The sequence below is a fragment of the Daldinia childiae genome (assembly GCF_008694065.1).
Source record: "Daldinia childiae strain JS-1345 chromosome Unknown Scaffold2, whole genome shotgun sequence".
Lineage (NCBI taxonomy): Eukaryota > Fungi > Ascomycota > Sordariomycetes > Xylariales > Hypoxylaceae > Daldinia > Daldinia childiae.
This window is the reverse complement of record NW_022984643.1, coordinates 4,261,854-4,283,600: the sequence shown is the minus strand read 5'-3', so window position 1 is coordinate 4,283,600 and position 21,747 is coordinate 4,261,854. Positions and strand designations below refer to the sequence as shown.

Genomic DNA, 21,747 nt, shown 5'->3' with positions numbered 1-21,747 from the left:
ACGTCTGTAAATCGAAAATAGGACTGCCATTCTAGGCCGGGGTCCATGGAACCCGGCCCTTTTCGATAATTTCGCCTCCTAATCAAGAATACCATCCCATTTCATCCCATCCCATTCCATATTATCGTCATCACCTTACCTTAGGTACACACACGCGCGTCTGTCCGCCCACTATCGCATCCAAGCAAAGCAACAGATAGCGGTAGCGAGCTTTCTTCGCTAATTCTCGCCAGTCTTGCCAACCAACGACAAGCAGCTAGGGCGTGGGCACTTTAGCCATATTAACCAGTTACCCATCGCGTGCCCGGGAAAAAAGGCTGTTGGAGCCCCGGGACCCTGAAGTAGTTAGGTGAGACTCCCAATCTTCCCACCAGACCCAGACCCATCCCAGCGCCCCGGGTAATAAGAAGAAAGACAAACGGTGCGAGCAGGGTATCCGTGATAGCAAAGCTGGTCTAGAATGCCTCGCTCAGTCCAGATGTCAGGTTTTAATTTGCGGTGCGCGAGACTGGGTCAGTCTAAGAAGTCTTCCAACCCAATGCTCGGGCGTGCATTGTGGACAGTTTTGCATCAAAAGACTTGGTAACGAATATATTCCTAGGCCCGTTCCGACGTGCTGCGTCGGCGACGAAAGCGTGGTGTTTATTTTCGCACCGAGTCTAGATCTCGTCCTGCTTCTATTTATGGAATATGTCGTCGTAGCTCTAATCTCCCTTGTCGGTGAGTAAAGCAAGCCTAGACCAACGTAATCGGTCCATTATCATCTGAATTGCTTGCATCATTGCAATTATAGACTGTCGAAGAGTTTTGCAAATGATTGAAAGCTCTTCTGGAGCCATCTACAGTACCAATAAACGAGATTACTCCTTCGTTATAAGAAGCTCTAGTCGGCATCCATAGCTTATTGGAATAAAACCGGCCCATCTAGACGGACGTCTCATAGCGATAGGCCTTGACAAATATATGTCGTTCATTAATAGTATACCTCAAAACTTCATGTTGTTTATCAGATACTCTCCCCAGCCCGTAGCTTTTTTTAGATGCTACCCCAGACGCCGGTGCCTGACCCAATGATACATGCAGCTGCAATATAACCCAGATCTCAAATCGTAATCAAACCATGATACGTCTAAGACCCTCCGTGCCGCCGAGGACCCGACGTCCTGTTACGGCACATCTACCCTGGCCGCTTTCCCACTTGCCGGCTTGATCGGCCATAAACTCCTCCTGTCTCTGATGTGAACCTTCGAGCCACCTATGTATGCAGGCATAGCAGTAGACCACACCCGTCTGGCAAGCCGTCGCCGTTGTGATTTCGTCTTCGCAGATGGGGCATAGCTCAGAATCTTCTGGCGCAGGTACAGTGAATATAGGGAGCAATGATGGAGTAGCAATTGGCGCATCTTCTGCTGACGATATCTTAGGTCGTTCCTCTTCTTCCTTCTTACTCTTCTCGTCGTGACCCTTCTTTTGCGATACCTTGACTCCTAATGCGGATAACCCAGATACGACAGGTGGCGGTAGCTCGAGGTTCTCGGCAGCCTTCCTTGACAACTGCTTCGCAAAGTCCGATGCATACCACCATTCGAGGAACTTCAGCGCAAATATGCTAGTCGGTAGTAGGACTGACAAGCTACTTAGCAACCTCGGTCCTATTACTCTCGGATTAAGGAGACTGGCAGCCGTAAGGGGTAGGTTTCCCGCCTTTGGCTTGCCCAAAGCCTCAATGGCCTGGAAATCTGCTCCATTCATCCTACGCATCCTAGTACCGATAAGCCATAAGAATGGATTGTGGTATTTACTGCCGTCAAATAGATATGCTAGATTGAAGGCAATAATGCTGAAGTAGTAGGCAGCATGTACGCTCGGATAGATATTACGTATGAACCACTTGTAATAATGTAATAGCCGCTGCTTGAATGTCGGATTCGTAGGCATGCGGGTATAGTTTGCACCTAGGAGGGCTCTTGGGGCTTCGATCTCGTGGCTCTCGTCCAGCTTCCGCTTTAGGTACGGTAGAGCAACCATAACAGCCAGATTCTTCCAGATATCCTTCTCACTCAGCTTAAGAGTTTCCCGTACTAGCTCCGGAGCGCGGGCGGTAGCACGAGGGACTTCTGCCTGTAGCGACTTTTCTCGTTTGAGGCCATAAAAGTGTTCAGTAAAGCCACCGCCGCGTGTTCGTAAATAGTGGCGCTCGATAACGAGCATGGCAAGCGCGTAAAGCTCATCGAATGAGTTGAGAACACGTAGTAAGTAACGAGGGTATCGATGAGTCGCGACAGTAAGAAGGTATCGTAATGTCGGTGGTAGAAGTGAGTTGAGCTGTTGTTCTGAGAGTAATTCAAACAATGATGGTTTCTGGTCATCGAAGGTGCCCCGAAGGGCTGTGACGAATTCCATCCTGACTATTAATTATTAGCGCAAGCTACACCTTAGTTGTTTAAATTGGTTGATTGTTAAGGGTAGAGCATGTTTTGTAAGAATTATTTAAAAAGTGAATTGATGCACAAGCTAACAAGACACGATCCAATCCAAATTCCAAATATGTACATTATTCGGTACAAGATCGACAAGATGCCGAGGTTGACGTAAAATGAAAGGAGCTAAGGCCATAATTCTTGCTTACCTAATCCAATACACTATAGACATTAGGTACCTAAATACCTCGATAGTATCCATCCCGCCTCCTATATGAATTGTTCCTATTCCGTACAATATGTATAATTTATAGCCATAGAAATAATAGTCATGATACATACTTGAGCATCAAAAAAAGAACGAATTGTTGTAAAGCACAGAATATCTCTCTAAATTCTAACTAAACCGAGCTTAGAAATAGGACAATAATATAAAAGAGACTGCACGAAAAAAATCTAGTTATCCGTCCAAGTCACCCAAGAGATACCCGTGATTTCCAACTCAAGTCCAGGCTCATCTTCCTCATCTTCATCATCGTCTGACCGGTAGGCCGGCCGGTCAAATTCATCCTCGTCGCCTAGCTTATCGAAGGAGGTATCATGGACACTAGGCAGGAAATTCTGCATAATTTCGCTGTATTCTGCTGCGATATCGTCCGAAACCTTCCAAAATGCACTTGGACCAGCTGGGCCATGTGGATCGAAATCCCTAGGAATATATTTAGCATACACACGACACATAGATACTTAACAAGTAATAGCAGCTAAGATCCAATTGACTTACTTATCAAACCAATGACCCAATACCCCCTTGGAGCTCTTGACACCACCAATCTGGACACTCTCACTACGCCATCTCTCTTCACCGTTAAAAATCGAGAAGGTTGTCCAGTGTACCTCACCTTCACGAGTCAAGCGAACGGTGCCTTTCTCTCCAAACACTTATTAGCAAATTCAGATGTCCTGGAGATGAAAAGGGGAGCGTACCTTTCATACCTCTCAAGTCTGAATTGGCATTATCATCATAGCTATCGTCGAGCGACTGGGAAATTCCCTTGAAATGTACAACTGGTAGTTCTTGTCCGTCCTCGGGTCCGGGGGGCTCGATACTAGTTACGCGAATCCTCATAAGGATTAGGCGCGTGGCCTGGCCAACATCGAGAGCAGGTCGAGGGATATTCCGTGGAAGTTGTGCGCCTTCAGCGAAGTTATATATATGAAAGTCTGTATAGTCTAGGAAGCATACTATGCGTAGCCAAGTCCCTGTAACTCCATATGGGTCCTGAAGTTCCAGTGGATCCGGGACTTCCAAAGAATCTGGCTTCCGCGAGATAGGATGTGGTATATAGCTTTGGGGCCATGCTCCTGCGAAAGGCGAGTCCCAAAAGCTCCTACATAGTGGAAACCTCGCAAGGCCAAGCCTTCGAAGGTTCGATCCGATCACGATCATGATAGCTTCAGCTTTCTCCCAGTCCACCCGGTCTGTATCGTCATCCATAAACGGGCCCCATTTCGTGTTTTCTGTATATCGTCTTAAGTCGTATACCACAGAGCAGGCATACGGGCTCATCTTGCTTTCTCTCGTCTGATGGGACTCTGGCCGCGCATACAAAATCGGCATTCCAAAAAGGCAGTGTAAATGTGCGCTCTTCTGGTGGTCCCCCTGTACGGATGAGATGTGGTTATCCGAACAGATGCATTCCTTGCGGGCGCGCCCGAAGATGGTAGACCGGCACAAGAAGGCAGATTGGTTAGTCTCTTCTTCGAATATGGAGCGTAGTATTTCAGTGTTACGGGATGTCAGATAAGTTGTTAACGGGAATCGGTCAGTATCGGTGGCAGCATTCTGAAGGAAAGACTTGACAGTGTCATAAACGAAGGAGAGTTCGTTCTTCTACGTAGGAAAGAGTTAGACATTGAACGATTTTGAATCGCGAGCCAGCTAGGCATAGTAAATGCAAGCAGATGAGGTTCGAGAAGTATCGTACCTTATCTTGGACACGATCTCTTCGACCTATACCCTGTAAACGGACGATATCGTGAACTGCCTGTGTCCAATTCACGACGGGCTTATTTAGAGGATTATCATAATTGTTAAGATAAACAATTCTGAAAAGTGAGGTATTCCCATTGACAATATGATAGAGATTCTTGCAAACGCGGGGGACCCATCCTAAGTCGGAGGGTTCAATATAGCCGAGAACATGTTGCACGATCTCAGGCGGAAGTTCAGTTAAAAGGACCATCTTTCTGACATATACTAGAGGGCGAGAGAGGCAATCCCTCTCGCACTCTCGTTTCTCCTATCAAGGTTGCAATGATGGCTCGTTAGAAGTTTTGCTGACCGGGGTTCGATGAAGGTAAAGAGGTAAAGAGGTGGAGAGTTGGATGATTACTTTTAGGTACGATTGGGAATTGCTGCACGTAAACTAGTCCTACCTCGGGATTAATAATTATAACCTTATACATATGTAAGTCCTCGGATTTAATGTAAGAGCGTTCCTTCTACGAATAACCCATTGCGCCATTTCTATTATTTAAACCTAGGCAATTCTAAAAGTCCAGCTCTTACCCACTTAAGCTTAGATATCGCTTTCCTACATGTACATATCACTGTCGACATATGACTTCATAAATTTAGATGTATACTTGTATCTATGGAACCCCCGGACTTCCCGTCATCTATCTAGCCGTACTCAATTAGCCGGCAGCCAGGGCCTCATTTTGCAACAGCTACTACCTTACCAGACCCGTATGTAGGTACCTACCTACATAATACAAGGTAAAAATGGATACATATCTCCTAGTGTCACATTCTCTAACAAGGATATACCCAAACTACATTTCTAGGTTACTAGTTTATACGGGGTATTAAACCCCCACGTTCTGCATTTCTAGCTGGTAGGTATAACACCTAGCTCATACTACCTAAAGGCGTGTAGTATAGTCCCAACAACTCACGATAAAATGCAATAAGAATTCTAGCCTTGGCAGAAGTATTATAAATTCAACACTCGTGCTTCTTTCTAGACGGTGTTAACGTACGTGTAATACCCGAAGGATTCTACACTATTTGACCTCCTTCAGGCACTAATTGCTAAACTGAACATGTCGGCACTTAGACTGCAGAATATCAAGATGAAAACTCCCCCATATTCAAAATGATGATGAGTATGCCTCCGCATGCTTTGTAACGAATATTCGAATAAATTTCGCCAGTTTTTGGTAGATCGTGTATATACGTATCGAACAACAGTAAATATCACACGAATGCGACAGCGATGTGGTTGTGCGACACCGTTACGTCGTGTTGGGTATATGATGCGAAGTCGCTGTTTTTGCATAGTTACAATAGTAAAAAAGTTCAAGGGTCCAGATACCCCCTGGTAGACGCTATGATCTTCGTTAAGAAATGTTTTCGATATCGCTTGTCCGTAATCCGTTCCTCCTCATACATCAGTTAGCCATCCTCAGATTCTCGTTCATCATGCTCCCGTATATTCCATGTTTCTTCCTTCTTAGGGAATGAGTTTCTTTTTCGTGTTTTATTTGTAATAGGCTTCGCTAGACCACGGTTGCACCACTGTTGAGCTGGATACAATTGCTCAGTAGTGTTGCTCCTTCGTGCAGTAGCTCCCACCGCGTCGATTCAAACGAGTCCTTAAGAACTATGAGTAGAGTACTGTTGTTGTTGACACCCCTCATGCCCTTGAGATCTTCCGGCGAAGCCACCGAACCAACTCTCAATAGGTACTCGCGCATCTGGCTCATTTTCTCCTCGGTAGTATTCGGAATGGGAACTCCGGGACAGGGGCCCTCCAGCGCGAAACCGTAACACCATACAACCAATGCTGCGAAGTAGAGCACCCATGGCCGGTTCAGGAGGACGTCGTCTCTGGCTAGATACATCAAGATACCCGATTGGTGGCTATAACCCTCCGAAGGCGATCCTGCATTTTCAGGGAGCAGAACTGAGCATAGGAATTTAGCAGCGTAAAATGTGGCATCGCGAGCTTTTGCAGACGGCGCCCAGAGGTCCTTCATTCGACGCTGCGCGCTATTTAAATCTTGTGTACCGATCGCCCTACCAAGCAGGCGTTTGGCGCGAGCAAATATCTGACAGTCGACGATGTCCACGTGCATTGCCATATGTGCTAGATGATGTAACACTGTCCTACTTTCGAATACCACATTAGCTTCGTTCCGCTTGTCGTAGCTATACGGATCGACCACCGTATCAGCGCGTTGTAGCGACTTGTCGAAGTCTGTCTTCCACGAGTCGAACGCTTTCGTAAGTGTTGATCGCCATTTGTCACGACCCCCAAGCGCTTGTTGCACGCCGCCGCCGAGCGAGCTGACTTGCAGGTCACGTTGGTTCATATGCCAACTCACGCTTAGCAAACCTGCCATGAGGATCTGTCGGCCGAAAGGATTCGTCTGTACTTCATGCCCCGCAAGAGTCCGCTTGAGTCCTTCGAGGAATGAGATGGGTTTAATCCCATTAGACATGAGATTCGCCTCGATCCTACCAACCTCAGCGCCGCTTGTAGCCTTCCATAGCTGATCGTCACAAGGGAGGGGCAAACGCATTTCGTGTGCCACCATCACGGTCGAATGCCCAAACATCGTAGCATGAATCGAATCGATAAGAAACGCCGCAAACGCTGCACGTCTGGTAGTCTCGTTCGTTATCCAGTGGTTCCACCACTCATCCGGCGTATGCGCGAGCCCCGAAGTAGAAGAATGCCGAGAACTATTTGCTCCCGATTTCTCATCTCGTGGATTTGGCGGTGAGTCGAGAGCAGATTTCCCAATTAGAGCCCTCCCTCTCCGCATAAGCGTAATGGTAGTCGCATGGTGGATGTGTGCTCGTTCATGAAGCTCCCTTGTTGAGTACATCTTCTCATAAAGCTCCAATAATAACAGAGTCTGAAAGGCCCAGATCTTCGCCGGCGGTCGGCAATTCACGTCCATGAATATTTCCCACCTTAGGTGCCACGCAAGGAAGTTAGAGAGTTGAGATCCAGCCATGATGACCTTCGGCCCGTGCGTTCTATCTAGACAGGCAGCACCTATTGCCATCACTGCTATTAACAACAAATTCGGCGTCCTATCTGGCGAAAACGTCGGTTTGTGGAGAATGGGTATCTGATCGCTGAAGTGAACCCAGTAAGAACCTATATACTGCTGCATCATCTTTCGGCTTAACATATGGTTCTCATCACTCCTATCACCTTCTAATATGCTTTCTCGTTGGCGCTCCACTGGCGCATGATCGTTCTCGTGGAACCTCTCTTTAATAAAGTCAAAAATCTCTTGGCTCTTTTCTTCAGATAAGAGCGACTCCGGGAGGTTCGGGTCAAGAAGATTTGTGACAGCCATGACCTGCTGTGGTTGGTTAGACGGCGGAAAATATCCCAGAGATGCACTTTCGTAATACGGCATGCCATATTGATGCTCCGCATAGCTAAATACAATTATGTTAGTTCGAGGAATAATACAGAATTTAAAATTAGCCATTGATACGTACTTAGCGTATTGATTTGGTGGCATTACATGGCCCACCTGTGGTGACCCGTTAGGATCATTGGTATTAAAGAGATACGCAAAAAAGTCTTCGGGAATAGCAACGTATGGGGACTTATTCAAGACGCCGTCACTACCAAAAATTGGAATGGTAGTTTGCGTTGCCATCTGATCCAGCAGCACCATTTCACCATTCGATTGAGAATGCGAATGATCATAATCGTTAGAATTTTGTGGTGCATAAGCTTGCCCAGATTCCCTTGGCATGTTACCAGCAGTTGTTGTCGCAAAATCTGAAGGGGGTAAGGTAAAAGGTGTTAAATTTTGCTGGGTGACGTATGGCATCGTTGGGGCAGACTGAGGGGTATTAGCGAGATGCCCATGATAGCTACCGTGTTGCGTGGGAACTGGCGATAAAACGCCGTAAGGGGCACCGACGCCGGTTTGGATTGTCGGTCGTGGAGGGCCTGAAGGGGAGTGGTGCGGATGTCGCGCACCATGAGGAGCAGAATAACCCTGCTCATGATGCATATAACCGTCAACTCCGTTTGGATGACCGACATGAGAAAAGTTCGCGGGTGGTGTATTTGATATCGGAGTATAAGGGGTGCCGATAGTATCTTTTGGTGACTGGTATTCATAGTGAGCTCCGCGTCCTTGAGTATAGCTTGGCCCGAGTCTATCGGAATCGGGGGAAACGGCACTAGGCGTAGGGTACGGAGGTCTTACGTTGTCGACGGGAGAAGACTGGCTAATCAAAGAATCTTTCCGATTCAGCGCAGACCCTTTCGCAGTATGGCGATCTTTATGACGGTTACACAAGTCGAGTCGGACGAACTGGCGCTTACAATCCTGAAAGTCGCATCTATATATTTGTTTCGGCGAATGATTCAATTGGTGCCGATAACTTTTTCAAATTCCACCTAGTCAGTAGAGCAAGTATATTTAAGAATTAGTATTTTAATAAAAACTCACAGATGTTCAGCCCTTGAATAACTCTTACCGCATCCCTCAGTAGGACATTCGAATTTCTTATCCAAACCTTTGCGACTCCGTCTCCGCTTTCTTACGGGACCATCCGAGTTTGATGAATTTCCGTTTTTGGTGTCACCGTCGCCTGCCTGGTCACTCTCATTGCCATCGATATCCTTGTCAGGAGAGCGGCTTCGGCGACGCCCTCGCTGCGGGTCATCTTCATGCTGGATATTCTGAGGCGGCGTCGGCTCCTGGACCTCGGTCATGATGGGGCTCGATCGCACGAAAGGTATAGATGGTTTAACGTCTCTAAGCAGTGCGGGGAGAACAGAAGTCATGTTCCATTAAAGCATCATGGTCTTGCTAAAGAATCGTAGCGCTTCAATACCGGGCCGCTCGCGGCGAATGTTGTCGCACCCCTCGTGGGGAGCTTCCTGTCGCACCTCGAGCAGAATGATAATTGGCCAGTAACGCTTTGTCGCACGCGCACACCTTCTCTCTACCTCTTCTCTATGTGCAGTCCTAAGTAGTAAAGTATTGGATTAAGAAGCCACTCCAAGACGCCCGTTGGTGCCACAGTCGGACGATCTAAATGTGTTACAACGGAAGACCCAAACTACTGCAAGCGTGCAAGCGCGCAAAGGGAGAGAGGGACAAGCAAACGAAGAGCAACTTGATTTCCCTTGAATAATCGGCTGCGCTAAGAGCTAACAGTGACGATGATTTAAGATGACCTCGAAACAAACAACATGGCCCAAATTAAAGAATTATGGTGCGGTTACCACATAACAGTCCAAATCAAGGAATTATGTACCGAGGGGGAATTATATCTTCTTGAAGGAATCGATCGCCGGGTAGTAAGCGAGAGACGGAGCTGGAACTGATTCGATGCGAAGGAGGGACACGCGATGTTCGAGCCAGAAAGACATGAACATAAGATTATATCTGGATTTACCTATAATGCCTAGGTCGGGAGGAAGATGATTAGTCTTTTAGTTCTGGGGGGGTCCCACGTCTAAGGACGGGATAGAGAGTTCGAAATTTGTAAATGCCGCCCATTGCGGTAAATTGCCCATGGAACGGAAGGCGCTCTTTTAAGGAGCCCAGTACACACCTAGCAGCCTATCCTCGTAGGTGGCTAGGTACTGGTAGTTACCTTAACGAAGCTAGCGCGTCTGGGCGGGGTTCAGGTGCGATGCAATTAAGTGGGAATTTTCGAGGAAGGATGTAACACCGAAGACGAAGGAAAGTACCAAATTAGGTATAAAGTGCGTAGTGAGGTACATGATCTAATAGGTTAGAGTACAATACTTCGGATACCCAAGTAAGTACATGCAGGTAGGGGGAGGGTCCCGGAGTAGACTGGAGTCCAGTGACAAGACATGGGGGAGTCTTGATTTGTAGATGCAGGGAAACGACGAGCGGGAAGGCCAATTAGCTACAAAATAGTAAATAGCAGCACGGAGCACACTATGCGCCGTTCGGGATTGGTTAAGAGTTTATATAATAAAATCGATCGGGACAAATACTAAAGTCGGAACTACCTATACTCAGTTAAAATAGAACTACTATTACTAATAGATATCCTTTTAAAAAAAAGACAATAACTGAATTTGAAAACCTGCCACAAACTACTAAGTGCTGTACGCTCGCTATATGCACCTATGTATGTGGTATGTAGGTTAGGTATGTAGGTAGATATATATATATATATATATATATACCAACTAACAAACACATACATAGCTCATATATCGAAACACATATGCTACTCGGTAGTGGACGGACAGGTCAGGTATATACGAAATACAGAATCCTCAAAAGTAAAGATCGGTTAGGTACGTGAACCAGGAAGACGCTTATATATGGTAGAGGCGAAGAGAGAATCTATCCGCGCTCGAGTACCTACTTGCTTAGGGTTCCATTGCAGAAAAGAAAAGTCTCGGGCTGCACGTTGTTGCGAAGACATGACACTTGACAAGGGGTCTTGACTGGTTCGCGTATGAACAGGAAGACAGGGTAGAGGGCTATTGTCGGGGGAGAAAGAATAAGTGTGTGTTGTTGAGCGGGAAGAGGTCGGCGAAGATAATAATGCGGCACCAGAACTTGGTCCGAAACCGTGTGTCTAAGTCGCACGCGAAACCGTCGGACAAGTAGGACGATAGGTTGGTAGGACAATGTAGGAAGGGTACCAACTAAGCTAATGAAATAGATGCATATGAAACATACCAAACTAGATGACAGCTTCTTACAAATTATCATGTACGAATCATCTCCAACAATACCGACAAATGCAGTACTGTAAATCCTTTAGTCTGAAGTTGCCCCCCCGAACGACCCGAGTCTGACCGGTATTGATCGGTATTTGCTACAAACTAGCGGTTAAAATCGATTGAGGAGAAATAGACAATAGGAAACACTCGTGTAATGGTGAATCGGGTGAAGCGGCTGAAAAGGGGAGTCGTAGCGGCGGAGGGTCAAATTGCTAAAATAACAACTAAAAGACCCAAAGAATAGGATAGCAGTAGTATGGAAGTGTGGGAGAAGGCAGAAAATCGAGGTGGGGGTCCTCATTCTTAATAGCTGCTAATACTTGAGCACATATGACTATTTCTAACTGGGATAATCCAACTAGGATACCTTGTACATAGGAAGGATGCTGATGGCTCGCCCGAACTGTGGAGTGCAGTCCCCTGTACGAAGCCAAGACAACCACCTGCGTCTAATAAATGCATGCATCGTTATATGTAAGTATACACATGACGCTTGTATGCCTCTCTCCATTCGATCGTATAATCGTATTTTGGGGGCAAACGGCACACGAGAGTCAGAAAAATATGACATGTATGCATACACACAAGCTACCCCGAACCTATCAATCATTTCTTTTAGTGTTGGTTATAGAAGCATACGTTGAAGTCTGAGTTATTCGTTACTAAGTTACCATTAACGTCTCCAATTGCGAAGAAAGTCCGCAGTGTTTACCAGTTACCTCTATAAGATAATATCAAACTTTGAAGACATTCCCCCTCATTTTTACTATAGAGGAAATTCACAACTAAGAGAAGAGAATCAACCAATTGGAACAACACTGATAGGATCGGTTGATGTTAGAACTCTTCTTATAGGTTAGCGACTATGGCAAGCGAGGTAAGACGGGCCTTCGACTCCGGCCAGGTGGGATGTACACTTACAACAAGCTAACTCAGAGATTGCTAGTTAGTCTTTATTTAACTCAAAGATAGAATCTATGAAGACAGAATCTATAATTCAAGTCTTATATTTGATTGCGTATGGACTGTTACCAGTTAGTCCTAACTCCTAAGCCCATAACTAAGTTATTTACTTGCCTAGTACCATCTACCCGTCAGGATTCTAAACATCCGACCTTTTACCGGGGCTTCGCCCCTAAGGTCAGGGACTTTTAAATGGAAACGTACTTTTAGATGGAAATTTCAATACAAAATTTTACTAGCGTTTCTCATACAAAATTTTGTATCTCGTTTGAAATGAATAGTCTATTTTACATGCAAGTGTCTAATACCTTAACTCCATATTATGTAATAAACCCCTCATTTTACTTGATTATCCAGGACAAAGTCCGTTATTTATAGTAATATTTACAAATGCTTCATTTACACACAATACACCTTTTGATGCCTTTGTTAATTGATTAAGGGTAAAAGACCTTGTAATATAAATAGATTACGTGGTTTTGGGGATTTAAGTCAGTTGTGGGTGACTGATTTAGATGTTAAAATCAACGTATTTGATGATGTTAAGATTGGCAAATGTAAATAATGAAGGGTTTGGATTTGTAACTAATGTGATATTTCATTATTCCGATGGTACTTGGATTTTAGGTGCGGGACCCATACTAAATAAAGTAGCTACAGAAATTTCCATCTAAAAGTACGTTTCCATCTAAAAGTCCCTGACCTTAGGGGCGAAGCCCCGGTAAAAGGTCGGATGTTTAGAATCCTGACGGGTACTGTACCATTCTCGAGATCTAAAAACAAAAGTCTTGACTTATGTATTAGTGACTTACCGCTTTGTTGAATACTCCGTGGGTATATTAGATGTATGATCCAGTCGCGTGGACCCCTCCATTCGGAAAACAACCAAATCACTAGCGCCAGTGGTTACGAATTATCTACGAAGCCACGGGATAAATGTGCCATGGTCCCTTGCTGCTCATGTCGTCTTACCTACATCATAAAGGTACCTACGTGGTAGTAGACGTAGCTTTTTTACCGTTAGCCCCGCAGCCTAATATATGATATATTTATATATACGTATCTGCAGAGTGGGATGACTGTATGTAGCAGTGTGATTCCTGATATACATGAGGTACATATATGTGTGAGTATAATAGATGCAAGGTACCGCTTTAGGATATTATAAAATTATTCTATAGGTCTGGCATGGGTTAAAACGGCTTGAACGGCTTGAAAAATCATTGACAAATAGTAATGTCATTCAAGGTACGTAAAAGTTGAACTCATCGGGTTGCGCCGAATAAATGTTTCATACATATTTACATATTGCATTAGATATAATATAGGTACATGAACATGGGATTCGCGGTGGCTTCAAAACCAGGGAACCCCAGGACAATAATCTACTGGCGGATCAAAGTCTAAAATCTCAAGAGAGGAAGGGTCGGTTTGTGGGGACTGGGGTCAAGCCGATTGATTGGTCGATTTCTCCAGGTCTTGGCAAGATTTAGCTGGGAGCATCTGCTACATAATGCATTAACGCGTGGATCATTATGCACGGGATGCATTGGGTTTCTACACAAGTTCCACTATGCAGCCTAAAAACGCTTTTTTTCCCCTCCATCTCCATCACATCTCTCATAAGACAGTCTCTCATTTGTTTCACAAGAATTAAGAGGTACCTATTAATTACCTATATTTAAAGTCACGAATCGCAAGAAGAAGAAGAAAAAGTAATATGCATTAGCTCGAAATACTCAAAAACATATGATCACATAACTCATAAGAAAATAACATACGGCTATAATTCTCGTAAGTCTGCATCGTGGTCACGAGCTATCAGAATAGTTCTTAGTGTTCGTTAATATCTTCCAAACTGGGGTCAAACCTGGCCACAATATACCCTTAACTGTTCTCGGTCAAGGTTATTTTCAGCTGGATGACGCTAGCACCGCCCACCAGCATGCAGAGGGACATCGTGAGCAACTATATAACCGCCTAGCCACTACGCCAACAGCTGACACCTCAAGAAATATCTATTCATTGGCAATAGCTCTTTACTTTGCCCCCGCGCCCCCCATTTTTTGCCATCCTTACTTAGATTGCAGAGCACGAAACCCCAAGACCGTCAGATCATTGCCGTCATCAAATGGAGGGCGTCCCGTGGGCTCGGTAAGCTCAGGGTCCAAACTGGTGGGACGCTTGCGTGATCGTATTGATTTTAAGGATCGGTCGAGGCATTGGACCAAGAAAGTGGTTCCAAGCGGTTAGCAACTTAATAGCCGTATTATTCCTTCACATCATCTAAAAGCTCGACGCCGTCCCTAAAACTTTGAATGTTGAAACTTGGTCACAGAACCCCCGGTTAGTCTCGCTATTCAATTAGGTCAGAATTTCAGAAAACCAGGATCAAAGTGACATTTATAATCTGGCTAGGCAGACAAGGTTCGTAGGTAGCCAAGGACTTAGACAGGGCTCAGATCCGTAGTTTCCGTACCAACCTACAACGAAGGATGTATGGTTAGAAGATCAGTGTTCACAGATGAAGCAAGTATCGATGCGGCGACTACGCGCATCTCACTACAATACGAGAGCCATGGTACAAGTAAGCCAGGTATGTTACATCTACATACATAAACCATAGCATAAATCGAGTATAGTGCATTCTGCAAGTAACCCCGCAGGTGTTCACTTTGGCTAGAAGGCAGAAAAAGCTCCCGTGGAGGGTCGTGTCGCAGCGGCACGTTTGGGAAAGCTTCTGGAAGCTGAGGAAGAGACGCACGGAAGTGTCGGAATTGCCCATTCGGCTCAGTCAAATTCCTCTCGGCATCCCAGCCAACTTCAAGTCGATGACCTGCCTGCCGGACTCCCGCCATGGATCCCCTCATGGTCCATATGTATAGATCCATTGCTCGAGGCGGCCGTTTTGGCAGCTGATCAATTGGCGGAAATATGATTTGTTGGCGCCGTCAAGGGGGCGGGCGGAAGCGGTAGTAAGAGGCAAACAGAAGAGAGGCAAAGACTTCAGCCACAGGTAAGTTGGCAGGGAGTCCGGCTGCAAGTCGACGAAAAGGGATAGTCGGGGAAGGGGACGAGTCGCACAACGAAAAAACTGGAGTGCATGATAGACAGCTCAGCACACCAATATGGCAGTCTCTTATTATTTGAGGTGGCAGCTGAGTGTGGGAAGGTCGGACAAGTGAAGTCGGGCCACGATAGGTGCGCTCTCTAGTCTCGGCGTAAAAGAATTATCGGACAATCCGTAGTGGAGGGTAAGTAAGTTCGTCCGTTTCTTCCATCTATCATAACGGCTATAGAAGTATCGTTCATTTTCTATTTCCCGGCAGTTTCTATTTAATAAGAGTTACAACTCCAGCAAGCCAGGAGTAACTCAACGGACATCGCTATCACCTACTATAACCAGTTTTGTCCCCCATTAGGGGCAGCATTATACCCAGCAGGGCCCGTCTGCAGTTCCATCGCATATGTCCTCCCCGCCAAGGAAAGACGAGTAATGGTGCTGACAAACCGCATAACGTTGAGGAAATTCTGTAACTCCACGTGCCTAGCTTACGTCCAGTTACGACTCGGGAACTGATTTGCGGATAGAGTCTAAAGTGAGGCTCATGATCGGCATCCCGACAGACGTTCCCCTTTCCTACCATAGCCCTGCTCGGACGGATGAGATCTTGGTGACTATCCATCCACCACCCGTGGGTAGCAGAGATCTTCCCCTATGGTACCTCCTAACCTCCTGCATGAAATCCGAACGAGACAGCGATGACGACCGCTTAGAAACATCTCTGACGCCATCATTTCTCTTCAGCGTCCGAGATCTACAAAGGTAGTTTTGGTAGCGAATATTTCATGTACAAGAATGCCGAAGCCCGTAAGCACGCAGTCGACGGTTTTGTGGAAATGATATATCGAAAAGCCTAGGTCTTGGCACCGGCCGAACGATGTGGCCGAATCGAAATGTATCGGATCTACTCCTTACCTACTCCGATGGAAACCACCGCAGTTGGCGTAAGGCCGGTATCTCATTCCCGTAGCCAGGAACCATAGTGACATCGTCTTTGGAGGCTGACCGCTAGATCAACTTTAAACCGATTAAGATTTTCCCGGAATATCAAGGATCATCTAGATTTCGGTGACGATGTAAGTATCGCTATTCTCTGGCAACGGTTGTATAACGATTCATCCAAAATTCGAGTTATATACACTGTGTCTTGAGCAATACTTTTCCATGCCGTCTTGAAGGCTGAGACCATATCTTCACCGAGGTGTCGTATGGTTTAGGGGTATCCCGTAATTAAGTGGATAGAAAGCCACAGAGGTCTATTACAATACAGGCGTTGCCGTACATATCTGCCTTTTAATATACAGCTAACCATATTTATTATCTAACTTTATACATTAGGTAGCTAAGACTTCTCCTCACGCTTGGACGATGAACGTTTTTGTCATACGTGCTCCCTTGTCTTTTCCACATCTGGACTTACTAATGTGTACTCCAGTTTGAGTGACTGCGTCAAAAATCGTCTGAGACAACTAGATGTACGACCAGGTGATTCAACACCATGGTCAGGTTCTTCATGTTCCATATATACCCAACGTCTGGCGTATGTATATCGATTACGGAATCAAAATGAGTCGGTCACGGAATAGGTAGGTCAAACCGATGTAGGCTTAATTCGATCCAGAACACCGACAGAACACGAAACTCGAAGCAGAAATTTTTCTTCCTGGACGATCTGGGATATGTTCTAGAAGCACGGCTTATCCCGAACCTTAATGATTTTTTTTTTTTGCTTCGCGGCAAATATGCACGTTCGTATTCACATGTGCTAGAAAGCGCTCGCTTAACTACTTGGAACTGCGGTAGAGCTAGGCTAACTGTGGTTATAATCACCAGATTAGGTATCTAAGAATAGATTAACCGCCATAGAAACATGGTTAGTAAAAAAGGATACCTCGGTATTGGATATGGGAACAACTTGTTTCTATGAAACGACAACACGATAACTGCCTACTTAACGTACTATATCATGTTATGAGAGCTACTTTCATACTAGTAGCTAAGCTAGTCATTTTATCTATAGATATACCTAGTAGACAGGATCAAGTTGAACGTTAGCTATGCTGTGAATTAATGCAGCCCGCCCCTGACCCTTAAATCCCTACATCTATAGCCACCAGTCTATCTGATCCTCTTGTTTTAATATACAACGCGCATATATTTCTTTGACGGTAGTTGAGTAGAATTCTCCTAACATTCCTTCGAATCCTAGTTGCCTAGCAAACCTTTAGGTATAGATCGTCGTACTCAAGCTCTAATATTCTAATACCTTAGTCAATGTACAGGCAGACGTTTACTACATCTTTTACTTTTCTCAGGTGCCAATTAGTTTGTGTATAACGTACTTCAAACCAGATATGCTATAACCGCCATCGTAGTTTCAATTCTCTACTGAATATTGACCATCTACCTCATTATTAGAAGCAATATACTAGCGGCCCACGGCCCCCCCTTTTCCTTTCACCCCCACGCTAAAGCAAGACATCCCTCAGCTAAAGATTGTATTCTCATCAGATTACATCACAAAACCCGGATATGCAGCTTGAGAATTCGCCTGAGTTAGTCGCCCAGAATCTCTTGAGTAACGGTTCTGATCACATGAAGGACCAGTAACGAATACCGCCAGTAAAGGAGACAGGAGCTGGATCCGGATATCAGCATTGAATATGTATACACATACATCCTTGCATCACTTACTGCAGTCAGACATAACCGATATGAGTTCAGGTCCTACCTCGGGAATAGATTCCCCAGCTTTGGTGAGGGGGTCTCTCTCTTTTTTTTACTCCTTGAGCTCCTTAAAACAGGCCAGTCTGATGCATAATTTGGTCCTGACTGTTTCCTAATCTGGCAACCGCAGCATTGGTGTGCCTGGTTTTAATGAAGATATGAGTGCTACATTTTATGACGTATTCCATGGGGATAGGACCGTTACCATGTGTATAACCTAAAATCGATTGTCATAAGGGTATAGAGCGTGCTAACCGATCTGAACAATGGGCAACAGAGTACAGTATATAAGTTGTTATTAGAGTGGCCTTCGAAGTATTATAAATTTGAAACTGACATTATCATCTAGCCTTTGTAAGTCGCATCTCAATCAGGGGGAACTCAGATTGGCCTACCCCTGACTATGGTTATCATACCAGGCAGATGAAACAGTTTCATTGCGCTTTGATCGATACAGCAACTATATATTCTCCCCGGCTGAATTTCTTCGTCGATACACAAGGCCAGAGTAAAACATGCGTTCTCAGTGAAACTATCTTAACTTCTAGTACTTCTAAGCAACTTTAGAGTCTACTTACCTAGGTAGTTTCGATTCCGAGAATATGTAGTCAGTGACACACGGTCAGTACCTAGTAACACGCTTCACAGCCCACCCTTAATGGGCAACGGCTTGGTTCTGCACGAAAACGACCGGATAACCCCTTTTAAGCTGTATAACCCCAGAGGTGGATATTTAAATACTACCGAACATAGAGGCATATATTATACTACTTACCACAGAGTCTACTCTGAAGAAGCAAATAGCCCTATGGAGAGACTAAAGATTTCCATCTTGACTTGGACGCTAACGAGAGCCAAAACTATGAAGCACTTAGCGATAGCCTCAAGAGTTTTCCCGCTTAGAGTGTCTCTCGTAAGAAAGATTCAACATGGTTGTCCAAGTGACCAGCTCGTAGAGAGGCGAAGAATATAATATTCGCCTTATATGATCTATATACCTCGTAGCAGATAAAGAACAAATTGCTAGCCCACGAATTATGGCCCCTTCACAATCCTACCAAAGAAAACACTCTATCATTGCTATAGTTTAGTTACCCATCAATAGACTAATATCATCTAAAAGAAACCCGGACTAGATACATGATACACGTAGACATATCTCTCTCAACATATCCCCACTAACCAACTATCCACCGCCTATCTATCTAACATCACCCTCTCTTCAATCTAATATATCCCCTCTCCACTAAGACCATTCATCTATATACATCCCCTATCGATGACTTCTTTCCAGAAACACCACCTACCACAGAGACCCGTCAAAACAAAACAAGCAAGTAGGTCCTCCTCATTCCACGTTAATTCCCAACTCCCAAGACACTGCCCAGTAGAAATACACCGGTAAAGCACCCATCACCATACACTACCATCTAATCCCCTACCCCCTTATTATAAACCTAAAAATGGCTTGCGCAGAAACTCCATCCCTTTTCCAAGGACCTCAACATACCCCTAAGAAACAGCCTATCTAAAACAAACCATCACACCATGTAACATCACCGATGAAGCCGATATATTTACGTTGGGGCTAAAGCTTTCTATTATTTTATCCCTTTTATCATATCCATACCGGGAGTATCTATTCGTTCGGCCTCATATTCGAAAAAAGGTCGGTCGGTCTGTCTCTTATTGATTGAAAAAAAAAAAAAAAAGGCCCAAGCTCCTGGCTAACTGTCCCTCGCGCCTTTGAATGCTTCATTGTTACTTCGTCGCCTCGCGGCGTCAAGAATTGCTTTTGACGCTACATGTAAGCTTGCGCATTCTCCCCTCCCTCACATGTCCAATCCCGAGAAAAGGAGAATGCCCATCCCACAGCTAGCGCGTGTGCCCTCCCCTTGACCCCCGTGTTACGCTTTATATTACCACCGCGTGGAGCCTCGCTGCTCATTGTCCATCAGCAGCCGAATGCATATATCCTCATATATTCCCGTCGTATACACCTCGCTGATGGCAAATCCCCCTTCTCCCTCGAAGGAGATTTTTCATGGCGCAGTCCAAGCCAATAACACTGTCTCGAAACGCTAGAACAAGATTCGAGTTTTGGGTTGTATGCGAATTACCTTTAACCGTAGGATCGTCGCCGTAAACTATGCTTGCCGCCTGTAGAACCGCTCTGAGAACTGTAACGCTCTCTATTGGCCGTTGAAATGATCCTCAAATCCGGCCGCACTTGACTCCATGTTATGATAGTCAAGAATCTCCGAGTACCTGTTGCCTCGAAATTGTTAGTCATCGACGCCTCACGCGTAATTTCGACCAGACGAGTGCTAATCCAAGAGTTATAAAAATACTCACATCATGATCTTCCATGTGTCTACAGGTAAATCAGCATCGTTAAAACTCCAGTCGAATTTCTCCTCAGCAACAGGTTCGTCAGTAGGGTCGTGATAAGGAGCAAGGTACTCGTGTGCTAGCGCGTCGGCTGCAGTGACTCGCTTCTTAGGGTCGAATACTAGCATACGTTCAAGTAGATCGACAGCTACTCAACTGTCAGTAATGTTTACAAAATAGCGCATAGACTTTGAAAACAAACCTGCTGGGTCAGCGTTCTTGAACTTGTTCTTAAGAGGTTGTCGTTCCCGTTTTGGCAAAGACTTAACAAATCTCAACGTCTACACTCTCAGTCAGTAGAAGTCACCAAGCGATAGGAGCGCCGACATACATTCTCGCTAGCAATTGTGTTGATAACATCATCTGGAGGAGTACCGAGCAGCTCAGTGATGATAGAGAACTGATTGACGTGGTCCTTTCCAGGGAATAACGGCTTTCCCTCGAGCATTTCGGCAAAAATACACCCTGCACTCCAGATATCGACTTCCACGTCGTATTTCTGCCAAGTGAGCATGATCTCCGGGGCACGGTAGTATCTTGTCGAGACGTATCCGGTCATCTGGGGATCTTGAACTCGGGCAAGGCCAAAATCGCAAATCTTCAGATCGCAGTTCTCGTTGACCAAAATATTGCTAGGTTTCAGATCGCGATGGACGACGCCAGCGGAATGGACATACTTCAGACCTCGCTATATTTTTTACCCATTAGCCTTTCGTCCTCTTTCACCCGCCAAAAACGAAAGGTGTACACGCACCATGATTTGGTAAAGGAAATATTGGATGAACTGCTTTTCTAGAGGTCTCGACGTGAGGAGTCGGTGTAGGTCTGTCCCAAGCAGTTCTGTGACGAAGTAGCTGGTAGGCGTGTTAGCGCAATGTAGTAGGTTTTAGGCTCTGTTCTGGGCGTGCATACATATCTTCAAGGGGCGAGATGAAGATGTCGTTGAGGGAGATGACCTAGAGACTAGCGTGAGTAATGATATAAATCTTCTCTAGGGAGACAACTTGAACTAACATTTTCATGCCTGAGGTGTTTCAGTAGCTTTAACTCTCGATATGTCCTCTTAGCTAGGACGGGAGTGCTGAAGGGCTTCATAATCTTCTTGACAGCGACATTTTGGTTTGTGAGCTGATCTTTCGCGGAGCTGCACGAGAACAATTTCAAATATAGTTAGTTGTTAAGTTCTAGGATCGAAATTGTTCGGTGCAGTTGTAGCCGTTGGGCAACAACATGACGTACCAGACCAGACCAAAAGCACCCATGCCCACAGGCTGCAGATCCGAGTATCTATTGTAGAGTATTATGTCAATTCGGATTCGGTTGGTAGACGGTGCCGCGAAAAGCCAGCATACCTAGAAGTGATCTCGAACGTCGTTCCGAAGATCTGAGCTCGTACGAATTCGGCCAT

General features: G+C 45.3%; 4 protein-coding genes across 4 annotated transcripts; all 4 read right to left on the bottom strand.

Moving 5' to 3' along the window:
• Positions 1-1,113: 1,113 nt before the first annotated feature.
• Positions 1,114-2,403, bottom strand: GL218_02047 (Peroxisome assembly protein 12; the record flags this gene model as incomplete). Its single annotated transcript, XM_033578536.1, has 1 exon — positions 1,114-2,403. The coding sequence occupies one exon, from the start codon at positions 2,401-2,403 to the stop codon at positions 1,114-1,116; it is 1,290 nt and encodes a 429-aa protein (XP_033438209.1).
• Positions 2,404-2,876: 473 nt separating this feature from the next.
• On the bottom strand, positions 2,877-4,666 carry GL218_02046 (putative f-box domain-containing protein; the record flags this gene model as incomplete). The annotated part of the gene is made up of 4 exons (XM_033578535.1): positions 2,877-3,129; positions 3,205-3,361; positions 3,417-4,314; positions 4,409-4,666. 4 exons carry the CDS (start codon positions 4,664-4,666, stop codon positions 2,877-2,879), a joined length of 1,566 nt encoding a protein of 521 aa, XP_033438208.1.
• A 1,318-nt stretch (positions 4,667-5,984) lies between these two features.
• Positions 5,985-9,187, bottom strand: GL218_02045 (uncharacterized protein; the record flags this gene model as incomplete). Its single annotated transcript, XM_033578534.1, has 3 exons — positions 5,985-7,887; positions 7,951-8,749; positions 8,950-9,187. The coding sequence occupies 3 exons, from the start codon at positions 9,185-9,187 to the stop codon at positions 5,985-5,987; spliced, it is 2,940 nt and encodes a 979-aa protein (XP_033438211.1).
• Positions 9,188-20,140: 10,953 nt separating this feature from the next.
• GL218_02044 (Mitogen-activated protein kinase HOG1) lies at positions 20,141-21,747 on the bottom strand (the record flags this gene model as incomplete). Its single annotated transcript, XM_033578533.1, has 9 exons — positions 20,141-20,216; positions 20,304-20,487; positions 20,542-20,620; positions 20,671-21,027; positions 21,094-21,193; positions 21,252-21,295; positions 21,354-21,483; positions 21,579-21,626; positions 21,692-21,747. 9 exons carry the CDS (start codon positions 21,745-21,747, stop codon positions 20,141-20,143), a joined length of 1,074 nt encoding a protein of 357 aa, XP_033438210.1.